Source organism: Marmota marmota, unplaced genomic scaffold, assembly GCF_001458135.2.
Source record: "Marmota marmota marmota unplaced genomic scaffold, marMar, whole genome shotgun sequence".
Classification (NCBI taxonomy): domain Eukaryota; kingdom Metazoa; phylum Chordata; class Mammalia; order Rodentia; family Sciuridae; genus Marmota; species Marmota marmota.
The window spans coordinates 60,651,660-60,678,980 of NW_026000026.1; the positions used below are offsets into that span (position 1 = coordinate 60,651,660).

The 27,321-nt window shown below is 30.5% G+C and overlaps 1 protein-coding gene across 50 annotated transcripts in view; it reads left to right on the forward strand.

The window, feature by feature from the left end:
* Positions 1-27,321, forward strand: part of Ppip5k2 (diphosphoinositol pentakisphosphate kinase 2) — a 150,622-nt gene that overhangs the window by 63,629 nt on the left and 59,672 nt on the right. For 12 of the 50 annotated variants that reach the window (XM_048811499.1, XM_048811500.1, XM_048811515.1 and 9 more), the window contains 11 exons: positions 468-582; positions 4,306-4,413; positions 4,499-4,615; positions 10,371-10,538; positions 12,941-13,114; positions 14,392-14,464; positions 15,996-16,115; positions 16,991-17,053; positions 18,947-19,006; positions 20,568-20,705; positions 24,431-24,556. In XM_048811499.1, the coding sequence (XP_048667456.1) occupies positions 468-582; positions 4,306-4,413; positions 4,499-4,615; positions 10,371-10,538; positions 12,941-13,114; positions 14,392-14,464; positions 15,996-16,115; positions 16,991-17,053; positions 18,947-19,006; positions 20,568-20,705; positions 24,431-24,556 (1,262 nt within the window). The other 38 variants (XM_048811522.1, XM_048811524.1, XM_048811525.1 and 35 more) reach the window with 16 other exon arrangements.

The window sequence follows — 27,321 nt, forward strand, 5'->3', positions numbered from 1 at the left end:
GTATTCATCTATTTGTGCATACTTCAAATCTAAATTACTTTTTGATATTCACTGAAGTGTATCAGGTATATTATGGAAGTAATATTACCTATTACTAATATTAACCTCCAACCAAGACTCTCTTTGAATCCAATTTGAAGAAAAAGCTGAGTTCATCAGCATTAATGCCTATAAGCATCTTTAGGACTGTGATCTCTATCATTGCTAAAATGACTCTATAGAGTGAACTTGACTAATATTAATTTTGATCTTTGACTAATCCCAGAAGACGTAATTAGTTCCAAATAGCTTCATGTTGGAAAAATATCAAAATAACTCCTTAATTGTGGTTGGGAGGATGATAGATTTATTTATCGTGGATTTTTGTACTTCTATTAAGATTAATCCTATTTTACAAAGTAATGTTGATACTTAATTGGTTTTTGATTATATGGTTATGTTTTAACATCATCTACTTCTAAATTTAGGTATTCCAGAGGTGTTCTATCTCCTGAACGTCATGTCCGTACCAGGTTATATTTTACCAGTGAAAGTCATGTACATTCTTTATTATCTATTCTTCGCTATGGTGCCTTATGCAACGTAAGTAGAATAAATTATTCCCATCTAATAAAATTTCTTTGTAATCATAATCTTACTGTTTTTGCTGTGAAATTTTAGTAATTCATTACTCATTTGTACGATTTGCCATCATTTTTCCTGGGTTTACTATAAAACAAGTACTGTGCTAGATTTGGAGAATATTCTCTTTTCTTCAAATAAGATCCATTTGAGCAACCAATAACAAAGTATTTTAGATGATATTATAGATGGCTAGCAACGGATGAAGAGAAGCTGATGTATTTGAGTCATTTTAGGGGTCAGATTAGACATTATGCCTCTTATCTTCTGTCATATAATAGCATTCTAACACTTGGTAGTTTAAAAAACCCACCATCAGACTGGGGATGTGGCTCAAGCGGTAGCATGCTCGCCTGGCATGTGCAGGGCTCTGGGTTCGATCCTCAGCACCACATTAAAAAATAAATAAATAAAATAAAGATGTTGTGTCCACTGAAAAGTAAAAAGTAAATATTAAAAAATTCTCTCTCTCTCTCTCTCTCTCTCTCTCTCTCTCTCTCTCTCTCTTTAAAAAAAAACAAAAACCCACCATCATTTTATTTTTATTGCTCACAGTTCAGAGGGTTGACTGAAATCTATTAGGCATTTTTGCTCAGGGTCTCATGAGCCTGCTGTCAGACAGTGGCTGGGGCTCTAATCATCTCAAAGGTGTTCTCTCATATCTAGTGCTTGATGCCAATTGTCAGCTGGGACATCAACAGGGATTGCTGACTAGAACAACAGCATCTGTTCTTTATATGACCTGCTTGCTTAAAATGCAGTTGAGTTCTAAGAGTGAGCTTCCTAGCATAGCAAGGTGCAAGTGTATGCCTTTTCTCTGTCCTAACTACTGGAATCATGTCACTTGTGCTGCATTGATTGAGGCAGTTACAGAGGTTCAACCATGTTCAAAGGGAGGAGAAATAACCCATGTCACTATGAATGGAGTATCAGTGTCACATTGTAAGAAGAGTATGTAGGATTAAATTTATGTGGCAGCCATTTTTAGAAAATACTATCTGCTACAATATGCTCATTGTTCACAATAATTCATATTCCTCTCAGATGCAAAATTTACTTAACCTCTTTGCTAGTACCATACCCTCTAGGAATATGCTTTTATATCATAAACTTGAAGCCTTGAGCCTAGGAATTTTTGGTGTTCCCATAAAATTTCAAATTCATGGGGCCAGGGTTGTGGCTCAGTGGTAGAATGCTTGCAAAACTTGTAAGACCCTGGGTTTGATTCTTAGCACCACATATAAATAAATGAATAAAATAAAGGTCTGTCAACATCTAAAGAATTTTTAAAAATAAAATTCAAATTTATGTTTTTTCTTTTTTATTCCACTAAAGAATAGCAAAGTGACATCCTTACGTACATATATGGATCAGTGGAGTTTTAATAAAAGACAGTGAATAGAAAAAAATTACCCATATTTAGCAAGACAAAAGCTTGGGTATCTAGTAATAATGATGGAAATGTTTTGTGGGAAAAGAAATACATCTCTAACATGTTCTTCTTTTTGACTCTTGCACAAATATAAAAGATAGTAAGAACCTGAGAAATATAGGAAATTTTGGAAAGTCTGTAGTTGAAGCATACTGATGCGTGATGAATTAAAAAAAAAAGGTAACAGATAAGATCGGAGAGCCAATGCCTGGTATCCTAAGGGGATTAGGATGCCATTGAAAGGTTTTCAGCACGAAAGTGAGTGACTTTTGTTGCTGTATAAATGGACAGTAGATGAGAGTGAAAAGGAGGGAATCATTTGGGAAACTATTATACGGTGATTCAAAGAAAAATACCACAGTTTGGATAGGATGGTGGCAGTGAAGCTAGAGCTTGTTGGGCATGTATTGAATTTAGGCTTAATTTCTAAAAGTAAAACTAAGCAACCCCATTTAAATAAATACAAATGTGCTTCTTGGAAATAATTAAATGTGTTACTAAAATGATAATTAAAATCTGTATCCAAATGATGTCCTGTTTTCTAATTTTGTTAAACAAAATACAATTTATTTCAACTACAATTCATTATCACAACTGTTACTATCCTGATAAGAATCTTTAAGGAATTACTTAATACCTTGTTCAGTCTCTTCCCAGTTGAAATTTTTTATTACACAGAATGGACTATGTAAAATATCCATAATAGATTTTCTTTCAAAAGTTTTGTTAAGGAAATAAGATTTCAGGGAATATATATAAGGAGCCTTGATTTTAAAAAGAAGATATTTTTGTGGCTTCTTACTTACTAATTGTATTAAGGAAGATATTACTAAATATTGTTTAATTTTATGTATTTATTAGAGGAGACCTAGCAAAATCTATAACTGAAATTAGATAGTGTTCTTGATAATGTAGTATCAAAATCTAATTCATTAAATAGTTTAAATTTATCATTTCCAGTAAGTCACATCTAGTGAAACTTGGTAATGCTATTTTTATTTTCCTTTATCAACTTTGCACATATCATTTCCCAAACACATATGTACACACACACACACACACACATAGACACACAGAGATGTACTTTTTATTCACAAATATTATGTGCTTTAGGATTATATAATATCTAAAATAAAAGTGAAATACACTGAATTTTTTTGAAGTACATGTGAGCATGTGATCTTACCATTATATTTTTTTAAAACACTGTATAATCTACAGTGAATTTCCTAGTACTGTGCATTCTTATATATAAAAAATTGTGCTTTTATATTTTTTGTAATGCTTATGACATGTTTATGATGAAGGAAAACTATCTGATTTACACAAGATTTACATAAACTTTGTTTACAATTAACTGTAGACTTTATACTTTGGGTAGTTTTACCTTTTTACATAGACTTTTTATCTGGTTATGGTGGTACACACCTGTAATCCCAGTGACTCAGCAGGCTGAGGCAGAGGGATTGCAAGTTCAAAGCCAGTCTCAGCAATTTAGTGAGACCCTGTTTCGAAATGAAAAGAGCTGGAGATATAGCTCAGTGTTAAAGTACCCCTGAGGTCAGTAGCCAGTACAAAAAAGAAAGAAAGACAGAAAGAAAAATCAGAATTTTCTACTTGGGATACTTGAGTATATATTCTCAAAGATTCCTTTCTGTTCTGATGCTCTATGAGTTTAAAGTCCAGTAATTCTCTAAATGAAGATGGAGAAACAGCAAAAGAGATGGGTAATATAAATAGAACTTTTATATGGCTCCTCCTGCTAATTGTTTACTGTCATTGCAGTGTAAATAAGAGATATTTACTGATAGGCATATCAAAATATGAGCCATATGATAGTGGAGAAAAACACTACTCTGATAGGATAATATTCTCTTATGGAGCATGATATTATATAATAGATACTTTTGAACTAATAAGATTAAAAACCAAAAAAAAAAAAAAAAAAACACTTCTTACCCTAAGAATTCAGTAGTGGGTATCATATTTCAAGAGACTCCTTATTTTTTATTTCAAATATGCTCTTTTGAAAAAAGAGCACTGAATTTTTAATACCACTGCTAAATAATTTAAACAACCTTAAGAAATATACTGAAACTTTTAAATGTAGTAAAGTTATTTTGAAAGATTATACACATAAGTGTTCATCTTATATGTGTTATATCACTCAGAATTAGCCAAATTATTATAATAACAATGAAGTTAATTTTAAGTAATAAAATATAAGAAAGTACTCACTGTATTTTGTTCAGGAATCAAAGGATGAACAGTGGAAAAGAGCCATGGATTATTTAAATGTTGTCAATGAACTCAACTACATGACTCAGATTGTTATCATGCTTTATGAGGATCCTAACAAGGTAACAGAGCTCTTGATTTGTTTATGTTCCCAGATTAATAGTTTGAAGTTCTTCATTGTAAAGAGGTTCTTTCATATTTTTTTAGGATCTTTCCTCAGAGGAACGCTTTCATGTTGAATTACACTTCAGTCCAGGAGCCAAAGGCTGTGAAGAAGACAAAAATTTACCTTCTGGCTATGGATATAGACCTGCTTCTAGAGAGGTAATGATGATGGAACACTCAGTGTTTAGTTACTGTAATTCTAGATTTTCATGAAGTTTCTATAAGAATTTTCTCTTATGTACTATAAATAATTCTCATCACAACTCTTAGGTAGAAAAATGACTTAAACTTTTAAAAATATGATTTGGATGGACAACATTTTATACATATTAGAATTCCTCAGAATTTTATCTTTAAATTGTTTGGATTTTAAGTCCAATGTTTTGAATGGATAAGTTCAATTTTTGTTTTTTATTATTGTTGTTTTACTTAAGGATGATTATTCCATGCTACACACTTTGCATGAGTTACTGCAATTAATCTTTACCATATTAAGGATTATATACTATCTAAAAGATGATATATAAGATTGCTATTATTTTTTTCCTTAAATATTTGTTAAAATTTGTTGTGGAAGTCATCTGGATTGGAGTTTTCTTTGGGGGAATATTTTTAGTTATATCTTCAATTTTTTAAATTGATGTACTACTAGTCAAATTTTCTACATATTTTTATGTCTGTTTTGGTAAGTTGTGCTTTTTGATTATCTAAATTTTCTAATTTAGGGTATATAGCTGTTCAAAATGTCCTTATGTTGTTTTTTATTATCTCTAAGATTTCTAATGATGTCCCTTTTTGCATAATGATATTTTTTGTTTCTTCACTAAATGAACCTTAGCAAAGATTTGGTTTTTGTTTTTTTGTTTTAATTTTTTCAAAGGACTGACAATTCCCTTGTTCATTCTGTTACGCATTTCTCTTTTCTTTCATAACTTCTGATGTTAAGTGTTCTATTTCCTTACTTCTGCTTTCCTTGAATTTATTGTTTATCTCTTAATTATTTTGATGTATATTTAGATCATGTATTTTAAAGTTTTCTTTTTCTAATATTTGCATTATCACTTCAGCTACATCACATAGTTATGTTTTATTATTCACTCAAAATGTGTATGATTTCTGTGTGATTTTTCTTCTTTGATTCATGAGTTTAGGGATTCATGGCTTACCAAACATGTGGAAACTACATGTAAGCTTTTGATAACTATGTCTAGCTTAATTCAACTTTTGTCAGAAAATATATTTGGTGGCATTTCTGCTTGCCTTGAATGTATTTGGAATTGCCTTATTGTTCTACATATGATTTTTTTTATAATTACCACATGTATACTTTAAACAATGTATTTTCTATTGTATTTGTTGAGTATAGGTGTTCAGTGCAAGTCTGTTGAATAAAACTTATTCAACTGATGTTCAGATCTTTTATATCATTGAAGTGTTTTTTTAAGGTCTGATTGCTCTACTAACTACTTAGAATGGTATGCAAAAATCTCCCACTGCAATCATGGGTTGTCTGGTTTTCCTTACAGTTGTAAGGATTTTTGCTTCATATTTTGAGGCTATGTGTACAAATTTAGAGTTGTTATATCTTCTTTGTATCTTTTCTCATTATGAAATGTCACTGTTTGTGCCTGGGAAGTGCTTGCAATCTATTTTGATATTGTTTTAGTTTAACATTTCCTTTATTTTTAAATTTTATTCTTTTAACTTTTCTTTCTTCTTGTATGTATGGTGTGTGGCTCTTAAACAGTATATGGATTTTGGTTTTTTTATGCAAAAATAATTTATTTTGATATAGTTCATGTAAAGGTAGATATATTTTCAAAGTAAAAATGGTCAGCTACATCTGTGGTAATCTAGCATATCACACCGGGGAATAAATATTTTGACAAAGTAACATTTTAGTTAGTGAATATTTGATCATAATCTTCGTAAGGAAAAAAAAAAGCCTCAAACAACCATTAAGTCTTGAGGGTTTTGTATTTATTTTACTTTGTATTTTTACAATCTTGGTCTTTGATGTGTCATATTTATTCATTTAATATAATTACTGATGTATTTTTGTTAAATGTACCTATGTGTTATTTGCTTTGTTTTTCCATCTCATGTATATTTCTTTTTTTTTTCAATGTTTTATTTGTAGATGGACACAATACCTTTATTTTATTTATTTGTATATGGTGCTGAAGATCTAACCCAGTGCCTCACACTTGCTAGGCAAGTGCTCTTAACACTGAGCTACAACCTCAGTCTCTCATGTGTGTTTCATCTGGTCTCTTTTAATCACTTTCTTTAAGAGACTCCAATATTATCTGATTGTCTTGGCACTTGTAATAGTTTTACTTTCATTTGTTTGCTTGTGGTTAATAGAGCTTCTTTTACATGTGACTCAGTGGTTTTTTTGTTTTTTTTTGGGGGGGGGATCTTTTGCAATAGTTATCTCTCTAATTTTTATACATTCTTTTTTCTCTTTCTCAGATTTAGCATACATCTCTATTGGAATCACGACGCATCTTAAACTCTATCTATGCATTTCTTAAACTCTTCTCTATTTTTTCCTGTATGCTTCAGATACAGTGTTTTATTTTTACCTCTCTTCCAGTTCATTAATTCTGTTTTTATTTTTCAACATGCTGTTAAACCCTACCCACTGAGTTCTTAATTTTAGAATGTAGTAAGTAGGGTTTAATTATGTTTTCTAGCTCTAGAATTCCCATTTGGTTGTTTTTATAATTTCTGATTTTTAACTGAAATTCTTTCTTGTAGTTATGTGAGAATATTAATTTTAGTTATAAACTTTTTAACTGATATCATCATTATCTGGATCACCATTGGATTCATTTTCTTTTTTTTGTCCTTGATTTTTGATCTCATATTTTCTTATATTTCAAGCTATTACCATAATGTTGTGCTAGACATTGACTATTAAAACTTGCAGAGAAAGTGTGGGCCTATTGTTGATATTGTGTGTTTCCAGTATAATTTACTTTTACTTCTGATGGAGAGCTAGGCTAAAGGAACTATAGGAGAACTAGCCAGTTTAGAGTATCTTAATCAAATACATTGTGATGATTCAAAATGGGTCTTAATTCATGGGAAAAGCTAATATATTTCTAATTTACCCTTATTACTACGTAATGGGTATAATTATACCATTTTAGATACATACAAGAAACATTACTTCATTACATATAGTGTGACTGCTAGTGTATTAGTACTTACTTCTCATGAGAAATCTAGTTAAGAAAGATCAAACAGTATCCCTTTTTCCATTTATTTTTCATCCATTTACTTTCAACCTTTTAGATTCATATATTTACAATGTGTCATAAACAGTATATATTCAAGTTTTATGTTTTATGCAATCTCACAATCTTTGTCCTGTAATTGTAGTACATAGATAATATAATTCGATGTACTTGAAATTTATTATATATTATCTTTAACCAACTTGTTTGATATCATTCCTCTTTCTCTCACTTCTTGCCTTTTTTGAAGCATTATAGTTGTGCATATCAATGTTATATATCATCTTTAACCATACTATATATCATCTTTAACCTATCTGTTTGATATTTGTTCTTTTTTCTCTCACTTCTTGCTTTTTTTTTTGAAGTACATTATAGTTGTGCATACCGATATTATTTGTTGTTACACATTCATATATGAACACAGTACACAATATAATAATATAATTTGGCCAGTATCACTCTCCAACACTGTCCCCACTATTCTTTTAATGGTTACCCTAGAGATAGTAACATGAATCTCTGACTTGTTAACATCAATAGAACTTTAATTATATGTTACTAACCATATAATCATGTTTTGAAAGATTTTAATTCTTTTACTCTCAATCCCATTTTATGTTATTTTTGTCAAGAATTATATATGTATGTTTTTAAAATATATTTTATATTCTCCAGGTCATTATTATTGTTTATAGTCAGTCATTTAGACTTGGAGTATTAGAATATGTTAGAATATTGGTTGTATTAGAATCATGGTATATTAGAATGTATATGCATATCTTTCTATCAAAGTAATTATATGTGTCAGAACATGTCTTCCCAGTAGGTTTAGATTTCTTTACATATTGAGCATCTCTGATGTCTTTAGTCTTTCCTGCTACTCTCCTTAAGTCTAATATCATTTTCTTCCCCCATTTCTTTACTGCACAAAACTTCATTTTTTTTATATGCTATGTGTGATATGAAGTCCAGTTTTTTGTTTTTGTTTTTTCCCTATATGGAAAACTAGTTCTAGTACTGTATATGGAAGAGTTCATCTTTTCTCTACTGTCTGCAGTACTACTTCTGATATTCCAGACATATTGTTTTCATATATTGGTAGATTGGTTTTTGAACTATTACTTAGTATTACTCCATTGGTTTGTTTGTCTCCCTGTAGTTGTATCAATATCAATTTCAATTATTACAGCCCTATAATATTAATTTCTAACTTGAAAGTTCTTCAGCTTTGTTTATCTTCAGGATTACCTTGAGTGTTTTAGAGTTCTTGCATTTTCATATAAATTTTGTAATCTTATAATGTTTCAAAAAGAACTTTTGGGGATTTAAATTAGGATTACACCAACTCTGCAGAGACCAATTTTGAGAGAAATTACTTTTGTGGTACTGAATCTTCTAATATAAGGTGTCTTGGTATATTTCTCACTTTGGCTGTACATTATGTCATTTTTGGCAAAATTAAGATTTGCAATAAGTCACATCTTCTTTGTCAGATTAATTCACATATTCTTTTTATTTTTTGATGCTATTAATAGTGTTTGATTTTTTTGTTTGTTACTATCATTGAATTTTAACTTGTATTAAGATCTTATAACTAGCAAACTTACTATATGCTTTATTCATTCTAATAATTTGTCCATAGAGTCATTTATATTTTCTCTGTGATCTTATCTATGAATAGTGATATTACCTGTAATGGTTATTTGAAATTTTAGATTAAGGAAGTCTTTTTTATATTTATATAGTCCTTAATTTAATAAAGAATTTTTTATATACTCTCTTGGACTTTTCTTTTTCTTTTCTTTTTCTTTTTTTTTCCAATATTAAATTTATGAGATTCATCAAGTAATTTTATTTAGTTTTAGTTTATTCTTACTGCTTTAAAACATGTATTTTACCATATGACTTTGGCCAAATTAATCCATTCTGTTCCAGGTTGATATTTGGTCTAAGATGTTTTATATTGTCTCCTCTGCTATGAAATTTTTAGAGTCTGAGACTGTGCCTTATTCATCAAAATCCTAGCAAATAGTACACACTCAATATAGTATTTAGTGGATGATTATCTTTTGTGCACTGATCACATTTATTGAAAATATTTGGAATAGAATTTAAATATTCTAAAATATATAAATTCAAATACTATTTTATTCTTGCTTGGGTTGATAACATTTCTATATAACAAAACCTGTCTCTACTTTTATTGGTCACTAATTAGTATTATTTGCATATTTGAAGAAATTTAACTATATACTTTGTTTTATATATGTTTATTTTAAATTGTTATTTTACTTAATTTCTTCATAAACTGAATGTATTTCTTAAAGTCAGAGACTTGGTCATCTTTCTTACAGTACACAGCATAATAGGCTGTTATAAGAGTTCAATTAAGGACTGGGATTGTGGCTCAGTGGCAGAGCGCTTGCCTAGCATGTGTGAGGCACTGGGTTTGATTCTCAGCACCACATATAAATAAATAAAGGCCTGTTGACAACTAAAAAAAAATTTTTTTAAATAAAGAGTTCAATTAATACTATTAATTCATCCCAGAATGCAAATTGTATGTATCTACATCAAGTGACTACTTCAGTTGGTAGTTGAATTTGTTATCAGAAGAGATTTTTGTTTAATCTGAATTATAAGTGTACTGTATTTTTTCCTCACAGAATGAAGGCAGAAGATCTTTTAAAATTGATAATGATGACGAACCACATACTTCTAAAAGAGATGAGATTGATCGAGCTGTGATACTATTTAAACCAATGGTATCAGAGCCAATTCACATACACAGGAAGTCTCCACTCCCACGATCTAGAAAGATGGCTACGAATGAAGTATGTATATGTGTCAGAGCATGTTTTCATAGAGTAAACTAACTATATGTTAATAAAACTGAAAAGAAAATACAGCTTTTAATATGGAGTTTGGGAACCTTAAAAATTTTTGTCAACTTTGTCTGTTTTTCAAACAAATTTTTAAAAATATAGAGGCAGTTAGAAAATAAAGATTAGTTTTAGAGTTTGGAAATTTATGTGTAGCTTTTGTAACAAAATTGAATACAAATATGAAAGTAAGGTCTAAGAAATTGATAAACATCCATATTTTTGTCTTGTCCCTTTAGGTTATTATTCTTCAATAAAGAATTTTTTAAAAGTTTGATTTAATGTATCAAGAATAATTTTAATTTATTAAAACTAGTCAGAAAATGCCAAAGATGCTTCAACTGTAAGGGATTCCATTGACACTGCAGGTTAAAATATGAAATTTCAAATTGTTTCCTTATTGCAAAAATCTATATAGAAGCTTAAAAATTTGGTAATACTATTGAAAAATTTACCTTTGTATTAAGGTATGTAATTTGAGTCATTAAACTAATTCTTATGCTCACTCTTACAATACTATTTTAATAACCATTACCATAACATTTAAAAGGAAAGTTGAGCAGTTGTAATAAAACATGTTAGGTAGATTTTTAATATCTGTATATGTTTTATACTTTTAATCTTATTTTGAATTATTTATTTTTAGTAGGATGATTCTGCTAGTACTGATTGAGGTCAGTGCTTATAATTATTTTTTAAATGCTCTAATAAAAATATAAAGCAAGAAACTTAATTTGAGTTAGGAAAAGCCATCAACTCAATTAGAAACATTTTTTTTTGGTATTTATATAGATGAAATCCAAAACATTAAGTATCACATCATCTAGCAAAGAATTGTGCTTATTCTCCAACCCCAAATTTTACTATCATAAGTGTTTTATGATTCACTTCAAATTTCATGTAATTTGACACTCATGCATAGAAAAAAACTCAGTAGATTGTTGTAACTTCATAATGGAAATTGTGTACTAAATAGGGTAACTTACCTAGAACATAATATTTTAAGTTAATTAAAAAAGAGGGCAGTTTAAAAAAACAACCAAAAAAGCTGGTTAACAATTATAGAACCTGGGATTATACGTTCTATTATGGCTTAATTGAAACATTTGCCAGGAATGTTGGCATATGCCTGTAATCCTAGCAATTTGGGAGACTGAGGCAGGAGAATTACAAGTTTGAAGGCAGACCCAGAATTTAGCAAGACCCTATCTCAGAATAAAAATTTTAAAAAACTGAGGATGTAGCTTAGTAGTTAAGTGTTCCTGGGTTCCATCTCCAATACAAAAAAAAATGAAAGAAAGAAATCTGGTTTTATGTTCAGGTATACTTAATTTCAGAAAATTATAACACTGCTCAAACAAAATGTATTGTGAGTTGGCTCATCTATGTTGATAAAACCTTCTACAGAATCACTGCTCTTGTTAACTTTAAAAACACAGAACACATTTATAAACCTCTTTCTTATGAATTCTTAAATAATTGCTTTCAAGAGATTATTTCTATAACATGCTCAACTTTTACTTCCATAAGGTAAATTATTCAAGTTAAACTTTAAAGACTTTTTCTATTGTCCACCTCTCTGTGGGTATCAGAAGTTTGTATTTCTAAAAGACACAAAGAAAAAAAAGACTATTCTCTTTATTTTGTGCGAGTGGATTTTATTCTACTCTCACTGTTTGAAACCTAAACATGCAAAGATAAAAATGAGAATGTCTGCTGCATGTTTTGCCTACTGAATTCTATAATAATTTTTGGAGGGGGTAAACAAATAACTTGAAAGTATATAAACAAGTATAAATTTTGTCTTGATTTTTCTTTTATTTCTAATTTTATTTTTTTAATTTGTTCTCATTAGTTATACATGACAGCAGAATGCATTTTTAAGCATTGTGATTTTTCTTTTTAAATGACTAGCAGAGAGATTTTCTTTTCTAAGTTCTATACATTGAAACCTCTTTAACCTTTACTTTGCTCACAACAGCACAAAATATCTTGAATATTTAAAATTAAACAGAATAATATTTAAATAGTTGCTAGATAGAAACATTAAAATCTTTCAATTTTAAGAGAAGGGACAACTATTAAGCAGTATAAATATTTTATGTATTTTAAGGAAATACAAATAGTTCTATATTGTTATCACAAAATTAAATTCGTATGTTATTCCTATCAAATTCTCAAATATTGAAATATTTGGCTCCCAAATTATGGTTTAATTATTTTTTAAAAAAAAATGATAAGAAAATGCAAGCAAACTGTATTTTTTTTTCTTTCTGATCATTTGGCTCTGTTGTATCTAACTGTGCATGCTCTGCTTTTTTTTTTTTTTTTTTTGCCCCCTTTCTCACTTTCAGGAAGAGAGCCCCCTGAGTGTGTCTAGCCCAGAGGGTACTGGTACCTGGCTGCATTATACCAGTGGTGTGGGTACTGGGCGTCGAAGACGCAGATCAGGGGAACAAATCACTTCTTCCCCTGTCTCCCCCAAATCATTGGCTTTCACATCCAGTATTTTTGGCTCATGGCAACAGGTTTTTAAATTTTACTTCATTAAACATTTTTCCTCCCTGCATTCAGAGCAACAAACAACTGTCTTTGAGGACATCTAATCCCTTGTGTTTTACATCAGAGTAAATCCTTCTGCTTTTAAATTTTGAGTCCACTTAAAAATATTTATATTTAACAATAATTGAGGGAAAGAAACAACTTATGTTGCATATGTTTAGCATTTTTACTGCAAAAGTTCTAAATATCCAGGATTTAAATAATAATCAATAAATTTTATTTTCCTGGAACTTGTGCTTGCTGATAAAATTATTTTAAAGGGAAAGAAATTTTCATTTGACTCCAGTTATCTTTTAAAACATTCAGAAACAGAATTTGTGATTTGATGGTAAGAAAATTTACTGATTTTCCCCCCATCATTGAAAATATTGATTCCATTTGGAATTTGCTGAGAATGTAAACATTTTTTAAGCATCAAAATTTATGTGACCCAGTGTTAATTAGCAGAATACATCTAAAATGATTGTTCTCTCCCTCACTATTCCTTTATCTGGATGTATCTAAGGGATATATATGTACATTATGTTTTTCTTTGAGCTGTATAATATAAGACAGGGCAAGTGTCTTATATTGAACCATCAACCATCAAGTGTCTTGTATTGAACCATCAATAATATGGTTCAAAATAAAATTACTTCAGAAGGACTTTCTATGATGGCATTTGGAAACTTTAAATACTCTGGTTTTTATTAGAATGAAGGTCTGCTGTTACACATGATTTTTCTGATAATTTCAGCAATTTCCTTTTGGAAATATAATACATTTGATTATAGGAAAAGGGATTATGGTATCCATTAAGGCTGTGAATATTTAAAGGTTACTCTGATAAAGTCCATGCATGGATCAGTAATTGTATGGTGACTTAACAGTCTGTCTGTCTTTTCTTTTGTTTGTGGTTGTTTTTTCCCCCCTTTAAATACAGGAGCTGTTTTAGAGTGGGCATTTGGCTTCTTTTAAAAGAGAGTGGATATATCAATCTATTAATTATTTCTTTTCATCTGTCTTGTTTCATACATTTTTCATTCTGAATGCCTGCTTCGCACCACTTCATTGCAAGGACATCATATGAAATGGACTCCCTTCAAAAGGGGATCTTGCATGATCTTTCATGTTTTGTGTATTTCTACTAATATTTATCATACAGCTTATTAACCTTTGTCTGTCTGGACAGGCTGCATATGAACTAAGGACTTTCTAATTTAGTTTGCTGTTTTATTTCATTTATTTTGTTTTCCTTATGTAGGTTGTATCTGAAAACACTAATTACCTTCGAACACCAAGAGCTCTTGTGGAACAGAAACAAAACCCTACTGTAGGTATGTGGTTTAAAGGAAATTGTATTCTATTCCCTTTATAAACTCAATATTGTGCACACATGTAAAACTCTTCAGTGATAAAAGCATGACCAAATGCTATGCTCTAGTTTTTATTTAATGTGTATTAATTCAGAAATGTTGAGTTGTACATCTCAATTACACAGTAAAGTTTTGATATTTTAAGACATAGTGTTTAATTTTGTTATGTAACCCTATGGTAATGACTTAGTCCACTTGTCAATGCTTGTTTTTAACCTATTATTATATAAGTCAGTTTATGAAGGAAACTTCATCTCTCCACTCAATAAAGATGAAAAGGTGCTATTGCATGGGGAAAAAAATCTATTTTTCTGATTAAAAAGGCTAATTAGGTAGAGAATGTTTCAAACCCTATCTGGGTGAATTTATTTTCTTTTGCAACAGCTCTTAAGGAAAACCAAAGCAAAACTGACGCACAGTGGCAGATTTACTCTCTATTAAAAACTATAGAACATAATTATTTCTTTGCTAACACTCAAAGCAACTTTGAAGAACACTTTACAAACTCATTGGGTTTAAGGTCATTGGTTGATAAATTATATGAGGTAACAACATTACTCCTTTCTGTAAATAGTTGTCTAAACAGGTTTAATAAAAGCATAGATCTCATTATAAGTTTAAACTATATATGTACTGCAGTCTAAGTATATGAACCTTGTTGATGCCTATATACTTGATGATCTTTCTTTAATTACTTTAATAGTTTATATTGATAGCTTTTAATATTCCGACAGTATTTTAATAGAAATGTATGTATTACACCTTCTTAATGTACTAGCATAGTATATTTGATAGAAATTTATTTAATCTTTCCCAGTAGAGAATGTTTTGTTTGAGTAAAAAAACTTTTGCTACAGAGCATCAGTTTATACTGGCTGTGTTTTGATGATGACATGTTTTATTGGAGCTTTATTAATTAAGATCTAGAGTCATTTGTTAAGTATAAGAAATTTTTCCTGGTCTTACAAGTAAATGTATTGATATACTTACTTTATTTTATAAAAAAAATTGACAGTCTTTAATTCAAGGGGATCAGAAAAGATTCTTCATTGATAGGCATACATTCAAAAATATTGACTTATTATAAAAATTTGTACTAGGAGAAGTATTTCTTTTTTTTTTTTAATATAGCCTGCTCTTGTAATTTGTTTATCAGAATCCCATCTTGTCCTAAATTATTTTTATGGTAATATTTTAAAACTTTTTAAATGTACATATGTCTAATTATTGTGTGTGCATATATTTTTCCTCAAAGATAGTATTTTATTTAGTGTTAAGTTACCCCATTTGTACATATTATAAATGGTAGTTGTTATTAGAAGCATTATGTAATGTTCCGTAGAACGTTACAAGCATATTGTGAGCCTGTTCAAGGCACTGCCAAAGGCTGCCTGTGTGTTGGTAAGAGCCATGTCAATTGCATGCTGCATGAATTCCCAATGTGAATGGAAGAACACCCGTTGTTGTATGTATTTTCTCTAACTCCCATCAGGGTCTCACTGTGCGGGCCTGTTTAGCACCTCGGTGCTCGGGGGTTCTTCAAGCGCACCTAACCTACAGGATTATGCTCGTACTCATCGTAAAAAGCTGACCTCTTCTGGCTGCATAGATGGTATGTGCACACATGCACACACAGATTCATACCTACACTCATGCACACACCCATGAGCAGTATTTCTCAAGCATATCTGAAGCCACTGACTGGTTCAAGTGGAATTCTAGCACCCTTTACCTAAATGACTATCTGTGTTCTATGTAATCCACAGCTTGGATCCATGTTTCATCAAACAATTAATTGTAGTTAAATTTAAAGTACTTGTACAGTAAGTAGTTCATTGAAATGGAATATCTAGAACTGCATCATATGTGTTCTTTTAAATAATTGATGATCCATATTATAAAGAATTTTGTTTGATCTTTTAAATTTGTTCATTGTTAACCCTATCCTACTTACTGATATTGAACTAATTAAAATAAGGTGAATAAAATATTTATTACTAGAAGAAAATCCATGTTGGTAATATTTTTATAAAAATAATCATAGAAAGAGAATATTTTAGGATTCCTAGCTAAAGGAGATCCTCTCACTGTTGTTAACATACCTTAAGTTTTAAGATTTTAATATTCAGAATGCCTTTGAAGCTCGTGGAAGCTGGTCCCTTTTGCTAAGAGGAGTATTTTAGTTTTCAGGATCACCATATACATCCACAAATTTATTTTAGTCAATAAAACTTAGATTTACCAAAATTGCCAGCTCATCCTGCTTTTCTTTCTTTTATATATTTCATTAAACATTTGCCTCTATCATCAAGCCAGTTTACTGCTTTTAACCAGTATTTGGCTTATTACCTTCTCTCATTGTCCCTTCTGCATGTCACCTAATTCTAACCTCCTTCTATATTTGTTTTTCCCCTCTTTTTGTTTTTTTAAGTGTTCTTCTTTTGGTAGCTGTTACAAATTTCAGGTACCTGTTTTTCTCTTTCTCAGACGCCACACGCGGTTCTGCTGTTAAAAGGTTTTCTATCTCATTTGCTCGACACCCAACCAATGGTACGTTTTGCTTTTATTTTAAAAGATACTCCCCTGCTTCGTCCCTTTTTATTTTTTCTTTTATTTCAAAATGTGGGGTATACAGTATCATTCATTATCCATTCTTAATTTCAATTGGCATACAATTCCAACTTCTTAATCACCCAAATTATTGATACTGGCTGGCTCCCTTTTTTAGCTCTGATTTATAAAATAATTTAACATTATTCATCAAACTCTTAAATAAGCACAATTGATGATGAATTAACACCTTAAAATTCTAATTTCTCAAGTGACTAGTTCACACAAATTCTTAAATTGTAACAATTGGTATTAATTTATTCTTAATTATTATTAATTTTAATTTTTTCTCCCCAATTTCTTTTTTGACCACATGGTTGATTTATTGAGATATTTAACAGAAATACAGAGTGACCTGTATCAAATAGCCGAAGGAGAAGTGTCTTTGAAAATTTCTTGGGAACCAGGTGATGCAGATTTCACTGCGTAACAACATTTATCCCTGGCTTTGTCTAAAGCAAAACCAGACTTCGTCTGGAACACTTTGAAAACTTTAACCAGCAATCACTTTGTCCTCATGTGGCAGTATGGAATACTGTTATCAAGCAACCAGTTCCTTTTGATAACACTTCTTTTTCTTAAAATTTGGGGAATTCCTGATAGAAAAAAACGTCCAGAAACCCAATTCAGTTAAATTTAATTTTTTGAGGCTGAATAAATAGTAAAGTGTTTTACAACCAGTATTTATAAATTGAATCATTGCAGTATTGCAGCTTTTTACATAAAGCTTGATCTTCTGGAGCAATAAAGAATATTTACTAATCATCTTTAAATACTACAGGACCTAAGAATTTTTTTTAAATGTACAAGTTTTTGCTTTTTGTAATGGAGGTGCTTTTATCCCTGGAACCTTCTTAAAGTTTTTAACTACAAAGAAGTCTTTCAAAAATTGAAATTTTATGAATCTTAAGTGTTCAACACAAGTTTGTGATCATTCTTCCCCTTTCGGGTCCTTTAACACATCTAGATAACAGTGCACTAGTATTTCTTAAAGGTAGAAAAAGAAGACTTCATTCTCAACAAATGAAAGTTTAGTGTGCTTTCCCTCCACTGTTGCTGTTTAAATACTATATTTTGAAGAAAATGGTCTTTATTTGATATAGCTGCAGCTTCTAGAGATATCACATGCCTAAGAACCTCTTAGAAGACAAACAAGTCACAAGAAAAACAATTTACAAAATTCGAAGAAGAAGTATTCAAGTTTAAGACTGTCTATAGTTGTATGCTAAACGTTTATGTGCTTAAAGCCAGGCTTGCAGCTTTTATCAAGAAAAAAACTCTGTATTTTCATTGACAATAAAAATAATGATAGGGCTTGGGGGTATAGCTCAGTGGCAGAGTACTTGCCTAGCATGTATGTGTACGGCACTGGGTTTGATCCTTAGCACCACATAAAAACAAACAAATAAAATAAAGGCATTCTGTCCATCTACAACTACAAAATTTTTTTAAAAAATAATGATAATAAATCCTTTTGTTAAATTAAAAAAGAGTAGTTTTATATTCCTTTGTTTTAGATTATTTTCTAAATGTGGCTTTTTCTACATATTATAGAACTTAATGCGTATAAAATACATTTCTTTTAATTATAGAAATATTTCCTTTGGGTTTTCAAGATTTCTTTTTTTCTTTTTTTAATGCTGTGTTGTCTTATCTGTCCAATGAATTGTCATTTGACTCTTCCTTTCACTTTTTATTTCCCCTAACTTTCATGTTATTTCCATCTTTAACACATATCATGGACTTACCCCTCCTTCATCTTTAGTTCAAGGAACATGGTGAAACAAGTGTCTTCTGACAGTGCTTTACCTTATTTTCTGGGCCTCTGTGCAGAACACCTACACCTCTATAGGTGCTGGTCCATTTCCTCTGTGGAATTTCTAGGCTCCAGTGGTATGTTTTTATAGCTTCTAAACATGTCAGCGGGGTGGCTTTTTAAATTTCTGCACTAACCCTTTCATTGTGCATTAAAGAAAAAGTTTATTAAAGATAAATGGGAAAATTGTAGTCCTAAGGAACTTGATTATATTGTCATTCACCTGCTATAAAATCTAGCAGGTGAAGGAAAGAAAACAATAGACTTATAAACATCCTAAGGAAAGGAGAAAGAACACATTGTTAATTTTTGTCTGTAATGCAAAGAAAGGGTTTGAGCTTATTTGCATGAGTTTTATACTGTAAAAAAGAAAATAGCAATTGTGCAAGCATAATTTCTTTGGTGCTTACTTTAGGTGTTTTAAGTGTTGTTATACTACTATAGTTCTTTTTAAGTATATGCAATGTTCTGTCTTGCTTTGGTTTGCACCTGAAAATCAAATATGTAAGCTTTGGTTGTTTTCATGGTAAGATTAAATTTCTTTTAAATGAAGTTCTCCTATTCCAACTGGGAATCCCCCCAGTAGTTCTTGGGTCCATATTTCTTCCCAGAATTTAAGGAGGAAAATCAGATAGTACTCAGTTTTAAAATGAGCACATGCTTATTGAAGCACATTCTATTTTGCAGTCTGAATTTAGTTAATGCTTACTTTTTAATTACTGGTGCAAGGCTTTTATGTTGTAAACTTAAACATTTAAAGTATTTCTTGGAAGGAAAACTAGTTTAGATTTTTGAAAGAGTACATGAAGAAAGACTTGTTATTTTTAACAGTATATTAAAACAATTTTAAAAGCCATTCAGTTGAATAAAATTTAAATAAATAGATAATTTTCTGTTTTTTAAAAATGTGAATAACCTGTATCCTATTGGTTTAAGAAAATAAACTGTGTGTTTAAGTGCTTTTGTTTCACTGACGATATTAATACATATCTGCATGAAAATTTCATGAATTTTTTATATTTCTCTGCCGTTGTTAAATATAAACATATTTGTATTTGGTATTGTTTGTTACTTGACCTAACTTTACTCAGTCAGTGATTTTCAATAATAGAATTATTGGTGGTAATTCAGTAAAGGTAGGTGAAATATGTTTCAGAATTTTAACTCTACCATAAGTGAATGAATGTAATTTTAGAATCATACTAGAGAGTATAATTGGCCTTGATGTGACTAGAAAGGTGTTTAAAACCATTCTTCACAAATAATTATGTAATTGTTTTCTGACAAGAAATTACTTTTAGCAATCTAGCGTCAGGGACACATTATAACATCAGTTTATTCATCTATTGAATAGACCTGACTTTAACAGATAAAAACTGAAAATTTGTATCTTATCTTTTTCCCCCTAGGTTTTCTTAAGGAATTCATGTGCATGTAAAGAGAAATCTTTGTCACATCTTATTTCAATCCATATTGCATAGCATCTGGTGTCATGACTTGAGAGATCTTGTGTGTTTGCATGTGATATATTGAAAAGACTAAATTTTCCAGTTCTAAACAGTGATCATCTTTCTTTTCAATTATTGATTTTGAAAACACCCAACTTTTATTTTTTTGTTTTTGTTTTCTCTCTTGCAGGCTTTGAATTATACTCCATGGTGCCATCTATTTGCCCTCTGGAAACTCTTCACAATGCCCTATCTTTAAAGCAGGTGGATGAATTTCTTGCATCTATTGCTTCACCATCAAATGAAGTTCTAAGGAAGACCCCTGAAGGTTGTAGGGAAATTAACTTTCATCATTATTATTTTATTATTTAATTGTTGAATATAATAAGAATTATAAAATATATAAACTCAAGTAGTAGTAGTGAATAGAATTTTTGAGGAGAAAGAAATGTAAAGGGACATTATTATTAATTCTTTGGTTTCAGGTGCAGTGAACCACTTATCTTAATTCTTCCCCAAAATATTTTCTTACAAAAAGAAGGGAAAATAAAACCAAAAATCTACAAACTGGCAATCAAAGTCAATAGCATAATAAAGAATCATAATTATTTTTAAACTAAATGTTATATTTCTATTACATATCATTTTATAATAACTTAAAATAATTTACAAAATAATTAGTTCATATTAACCCCCCCCCCACACACACACACACACACACACACTTGCCCATCCCCGCACTACTTTGGAAGTAGTCAGAGCTTTTAATTAAAGGGCCCAAATGAAGACGGCAGTTTTCCAAATTATATTCCTCAGAAAATATTCTGAAGAAGTTAATTCATGTGTATGTAGAATAAATATTCTGAAGAAGTTAATTCATGTGTATGTAGAATAAGGGTTCTTGGCTAAGTTTTGGAAACTATATTCTACCTGCCTTTAGAGAAGTACAATTACATTAGCCTAAAAGATTGAAGTTCTGTAAAGAATGCTGTATAACTAGATTTAAAACTTTTTTTTTAAGAAAAAATTTTTCATACATATTAAAAATTACATGTCACTATTCTGAGGGACCTCATTTTAGGAAATGCTCTAGACTACCTTTTTAGATGTAAAGAAGCCAACTAGTAATTGCCATTTTCAGCTCTATAGCATACCTCAGCATGTCAGAATTTCCAGTTTGCAAAGCACTTTCTGTTCTGTCCAAATGGTGTCCCTAAGAGAGGGTTTTAAGAGACGGTATTCTGCTTAAGAGATAAGAATCTTGCAATTCTAGTTATATTCTAGAAAAGCAACAAAGTTGTTTTTTTTGTTGTTTTTTTGTTTTTTTGTTTTTTTTGTATACCATTCCCTTTTTCTGAGGTGCTGTAAATGTATTTTGCCCAAGCATAAAATGACATCCTATAGTTAATAGACTGGACATCCCTTTTATGTCTTGCAGTTATTCTCTTCCTTTTCCTGGGCCATCACATTTATAATTCTAGAGCACTATTCACTTTCTGTTCTGTCCGAATGGTGTCCCTAATTTCTTCAATGTAGTGACCCTTCCCTTTTCTTCCACTTCTAGTAATGAAGGTCAGTTCTCAATCATTAATAGTGGAAATATATCTGATGTGAATGTCTTAAAATAGTTCATTTTAGGAATAGCTTTAATTAGGTTTTAATTTCAGATCTTGCATATCCATGTGTCTGATTCTGAGCATTTATAATGCTTCAAATGAAGTAATAGATAAAGTCACAGTCAGGAAAATGAAGTTCATCTCCTTTTATGTTGTGTGTAACCCTAATAGAATAGACAGTACTGTTCCTTCACAATAGATAATCTAAAGAAATTCTAGTGTAGCCCTTTACCTTTATACTTGATGTTTCATTGCTTCCCTGGGATGGGAAATTTAAATCTTACAACAGAGATTAAAAAAGATTCTGATAATTAAATCAAGACTTAAGGTAGATATCAATGCTATTTAATTTTAGATATTTGCAGTGAATAACTTGAAGGTAATAGCAATAATGACATCTGTTTGCTTAAAAATAGAATTTTAGTGAAATATTTACAAAAAAATAATCTTTTAAGATTTATTATGTGGCATTGGTATTTTATGACAGCTTCATTTTGTGGTTAGTGGATTCAGTAATCAGTATATTAATGAGGTACAGTAATGAGGCGAAGGATATTAGATTTCTTTTTTAGTTGTTTTGTATATCATGGATCTAAATTATAGCCCTGTTCCTCTAATTCTCTACAAGATGAAAAAATAAATTGCTTAATGCAGTTCAAGAATCAGATAAACCTTGTAGTAGATAATATGATTCATTCACATTAACTTGTATTCCCAAGAGCCTTCGGAAGTCCATAGGAAGAGAAGGATTCAGAATGGTTAGGGCTTATATCTTCCATGGCTGCATCATCCATAGTATCTGCTTTGATCCATTTTATTTAAGATATCATTTGAGAGAAGTTTATTGTTCAAAGGAAAAAAATGTAGCCATAATTGAAGAAAATCAACTTAGTTTTTTACATTCTTTTTTAATATTAAAGAAAAGAGAATCCTGATTATGAAGGAAGTATCTGAATCTTACATTTTATGGAGTAACGGAAGAATTTATATTTACTAAATGCACCACATTTACATTATTTTAATTCCCTGGGCGCAATAGAGCACACCTTTAATCCCAGTGGCTCAAGAGGCTGAAACAGAAGGATTGTAAGTTCAAAGCCAGCCTGAGCAACTTAGCTAGACTTTAAGCAACTTTAGCAAGACCCTTTCTCTAAATAAAATATTTTAAAATGGGCTGAGGATGTTTCTCAGGGGTTAAGTGCTGCTGGGATCAATCGCCAGTATAAAAAAAAAAAAAAAAAAATTCCTGAATTGCCAAAGAAATAGCCTCATATTCAAAGAACTATTTCTATTTTATTGTGTCTATAACAAGACAGAAGACAATATTAATTCCATTGGTGTTCAAGGTTTTTTCCTCATCTAGGACAAAAATTTCTAAATTTATGGTAAATGAAAGATAACTTAAAATAGTGTTTGATAAAATGGAGTAGGAATACTAATAAGGATAAGTTAGTGATGGAAATTAATTAACAGAAAAAAGATTTTAATAAAAGTGTGGAAGCAGGAAAGAACTAAGTAATGATATAGTGCTTTATATGATGTTTTAGGGACTTTTGTATTACATTATTTTCATTAGTGGCTGCTTTTTCACTATCGGTGACATTTCAACATGGGTCTCAACCACCAGTGCCACATTTGCCATAACTGGTCCACATCTTGATATTCAAAAGCACACTGAGTATTGCTGTCTGGACTTCCCCCTAAACTGCAAAATTGCAAATCTGACTTATAATCTTTTTCCTTTGTTTAGAAGCCAGAACCTTATAACAGTCACCTTGCCACCTGCACACCCACTTTGGGCTGTCCTTCCCTGAAGGATTTCATCCTGAAGAGTTCTCCCTACTTTTCTTTTTTGCACTTCTTAGTCGCTCCATCTTTATTAGAAAGTAGGGATATGGAGGATAACTTTAAAATTTCCTCCTCTTTGTGAAGGTAAATCTTAGCTGGGTGATAAAGAAAACAATGTGATTTATTTAACTATTTATATCTAGTTATTTTATTCTTAAATATAATAGTGTAGTAGACCATTGTGTTTGTAAATGAATCATTCTTAAATTCCCATTTATTATTGAGATTTTTTGTCTTAAAAAGTACTGACTCTGTTCCATCAACTTTCTGTCATCCCTTAAGTATATCACTTTCTATCAGGGCAGAACAAAATTAAGTCCGCTGCACTATTCTTGTTGACATTCTTTTGGTGTATACTGTTAAAATGCTTATAATACAAACAGATCAATGATTTGGGTAAGACTATGAGAGAATTGCCTTTTTATGTGAAAGATGATTTCCTGAATTTACTCTCCAAACCTTGCCTTTTATTTTTTCAACATTGTACATATTTTAGAGTCACTAAATTATGTTGTAAAAAAATTTCTATAATGTTAATGTAGAACTTACAGGAAATTATTAAATTATTATGTTTGTTTAATTTTTTCAGTCTTTTCTGCCTCACGTACCAGTCCAGCAATGAGAAGAAAAGTATCTTTAAATACATACACACCTGCAAAGATCCTCCCAACTCCACCGGCTACCTTAAAGAGTACTAAAGCAAGCAGCAAACCAGGTTAGAAATGTGCCTGTGAGTTTGTGAATTCTGCATAGCAATTAGGGTACTGATAATAGTTTGCTTTTTAAATGTGAAATCTATTTTCAGTATGATAATTGCACTTTTCTAGTGCTTTCTAGAGTAATGATTCTATCCTAAGTTCAAAATATATATAGTCCTGGGGCTGGGGTCCTAGCTCAGTGTTTAGAATGCTTGCCTAGCATGTATGAGACACTGGGTTCAATTCTCAGCACTGTATATGAATAAATAAGTAAAATTAAGGTCCATAGACAACTAAAGAAAATATTTTTTAAAGAAGTCTATGCAGTCTGTTAGGTCTGCCCTCTCCTTTTTGTATCTGTTAATCATTTGCCCCTCCCCATGCGTAATTTAATAAAATATATTTCATATTCACACTTCTCTTCAAGCTAATTCATGGACTCTATTCTTTTGCTTTTCTGTTGAGCCTAAGGCATCATTCTATATTTTACAAAAATTTTTATTCTTGTTGCCCTCACTAAAATGGTAGCTTCTATTACTGTATTTTAATTCTCTGTTCTCAGTCTGATGATATAACTACTAAATTCAGCTATATTTTATAAGCATTTTTCTATTTTAACTTGGCACATTTGATTGTAGTGTTGATACTCTGTAAATGCTCTCTTACTTTGACTTGCAAGATATAACTCTATCTTGGTGTTCTTTTCATTTCTCTGATTCAGAAGAGTAATGCTTTATATGATGTACTTTGTAGTTGAAACTTTGCTGTTGGATGATTCTTCTTTTTTCTGCTTTTCTAATCCAGTGAAATTCTAACCGTGTTCATTTTTTCTTATCCTTTTTTGTTTTGTTTTGTTTTCAGAAATAGCTCCAGTGCTTTTGAAGATATTTTTGTTCTTTTCCTCCTATTAGTCCTTTCAAATATTTTTTTGACTTAAGAATTTGTGCTTAAGAGTCAGGGAACCTACATTAAAATCTCAGCTTTGCTACTTATTAATATAAACTTTTGGTAAGTTATATAACCTCTTGGTACAGCTTTAAAAGTTGTCAGAAGCCAGGCACTGTGATGCGGGCCTATAATCCCAGCAGTTTGGGAGTCTGAGGCAAGAGAATCAAGCCAGCCTCAGCAATTTACCAAAGCCCTAAGTAACTTAGACCCAGTCTCAAAATTTAAAAAGCAGCTAAAGATTTGGCTCAGTGGTTAAGCACCCTTGGGTTCAATCCCCTGTACCAAAAAAATTTAAGAAGTATCAGAAATGAATGCAACAACATAGAAAGTACTTAGTACACATTTTAAGCCCTCACTAAAATGGTAGCTTCTATTACTGTTGTTTTACAGTAGCCAAACTCTTTACTTCTACCCAAATTCCATTTTTTCTTCTAAGATTCTTAATTCTTTCTCATCCTTCAAGACCTAACGAAACAACCTCTACTGATAATGTATTTATAACTCTGAAAACAAGAACTTCAGTGATACTCTGTACTGCTGATTTGTTCTTTTATACTTGATTATAGCTTACTCAGATTACACGGCCTTATAAATTAGGGTCAATATCTTAAGTAGACTTGAACCTTGTACATTTTAACAGATCAGGATATAAAATTGTAGTTTAAGATACTGAATAATTGTCTTCTTCACTGTAACTATTACTACATAAATATTTTCAGATAATAAAGTTAAAGTGTTGTTATATGAGTTATATTTCACTTTTCAAGCATTAAGCTAACCTTATGTTCCTAAGACAAATTCTACTTGGTCGTGATGTATCACCCAAACTCACACTCACACATCCATGCATACCCCAGAACTGCCACAAAAATGAATTGGAGTTAATTTAATTTTAAGGATTTTTGCATCTGCATTTTTGAAGTATCTTGATCTGTAGTTTTCCTTTTTTTGTGATGTTCTTTTCATATTTTGTTATCAAGGGTAATTCTAGCTTCATAAAATGATTTAAGAAATATTTCTTCCTTTTTTAATTTCTGAATGAGTTTTTGTAAGATTGTTATTTCTTCCTTAAATGTTTGGTAGAATTAATTTTCCATTTCATTTTTATGGCAGTTTTGGTACCTTGTATTTTTCAGGGAATATGTTCATTTTGTCTTCATTGTCAACTTTGATTTTTATGATTCTTTTAATGAATGAGATTATTACCATAACCTGTTGTTAGTCCACTGGTAATTTGTGTTCTCTTTTGTTCTTGATCATTCTTGCAGAAATTTAGCAATATTTTTTACCTTTTCAAGGGACCAACTTTACCTTATTATATGCCTGTTTGTTTTATAATTAAATGATTTCTGCTCTTTATCTACTTCATTCTACTTACTTTGGTTTATTTTTATGCTCTTTTTCTAGTTTCTGGGGTCATTAGCTATTAGATATTTCTTCTCTTGTTATATGAACATTTAAAGCTGTTACGTTTTCTTCTGAGCACTTTAATTGCATTGCCTAAAAGTGGTTATGAAGTCTATTGGTCAACTTCTAATTTGGGTGTTTTTTAGATATCTTTTTACCAATTTCTTTTTAAATTTCATTTAAGTTACAAAGCATATACTGTATGGTTTCAGTTCTTTAAATGTGAGCTTTCTTTTATGACTTAACATTTGGATTATCTTGTATTAAGTGTACTTTAAAAATAGTCATTGTATGATTCATTGATTTTAATAGATGTGGTTTATCACTCATTAGATCAAGGTTGTAGATAATGTCAGATGTAGATCTTGGCAGGATGTTGGGACAAGGAAAAGAGGTGTTCTAAGCAATCTCCACTCATAATTGTGGA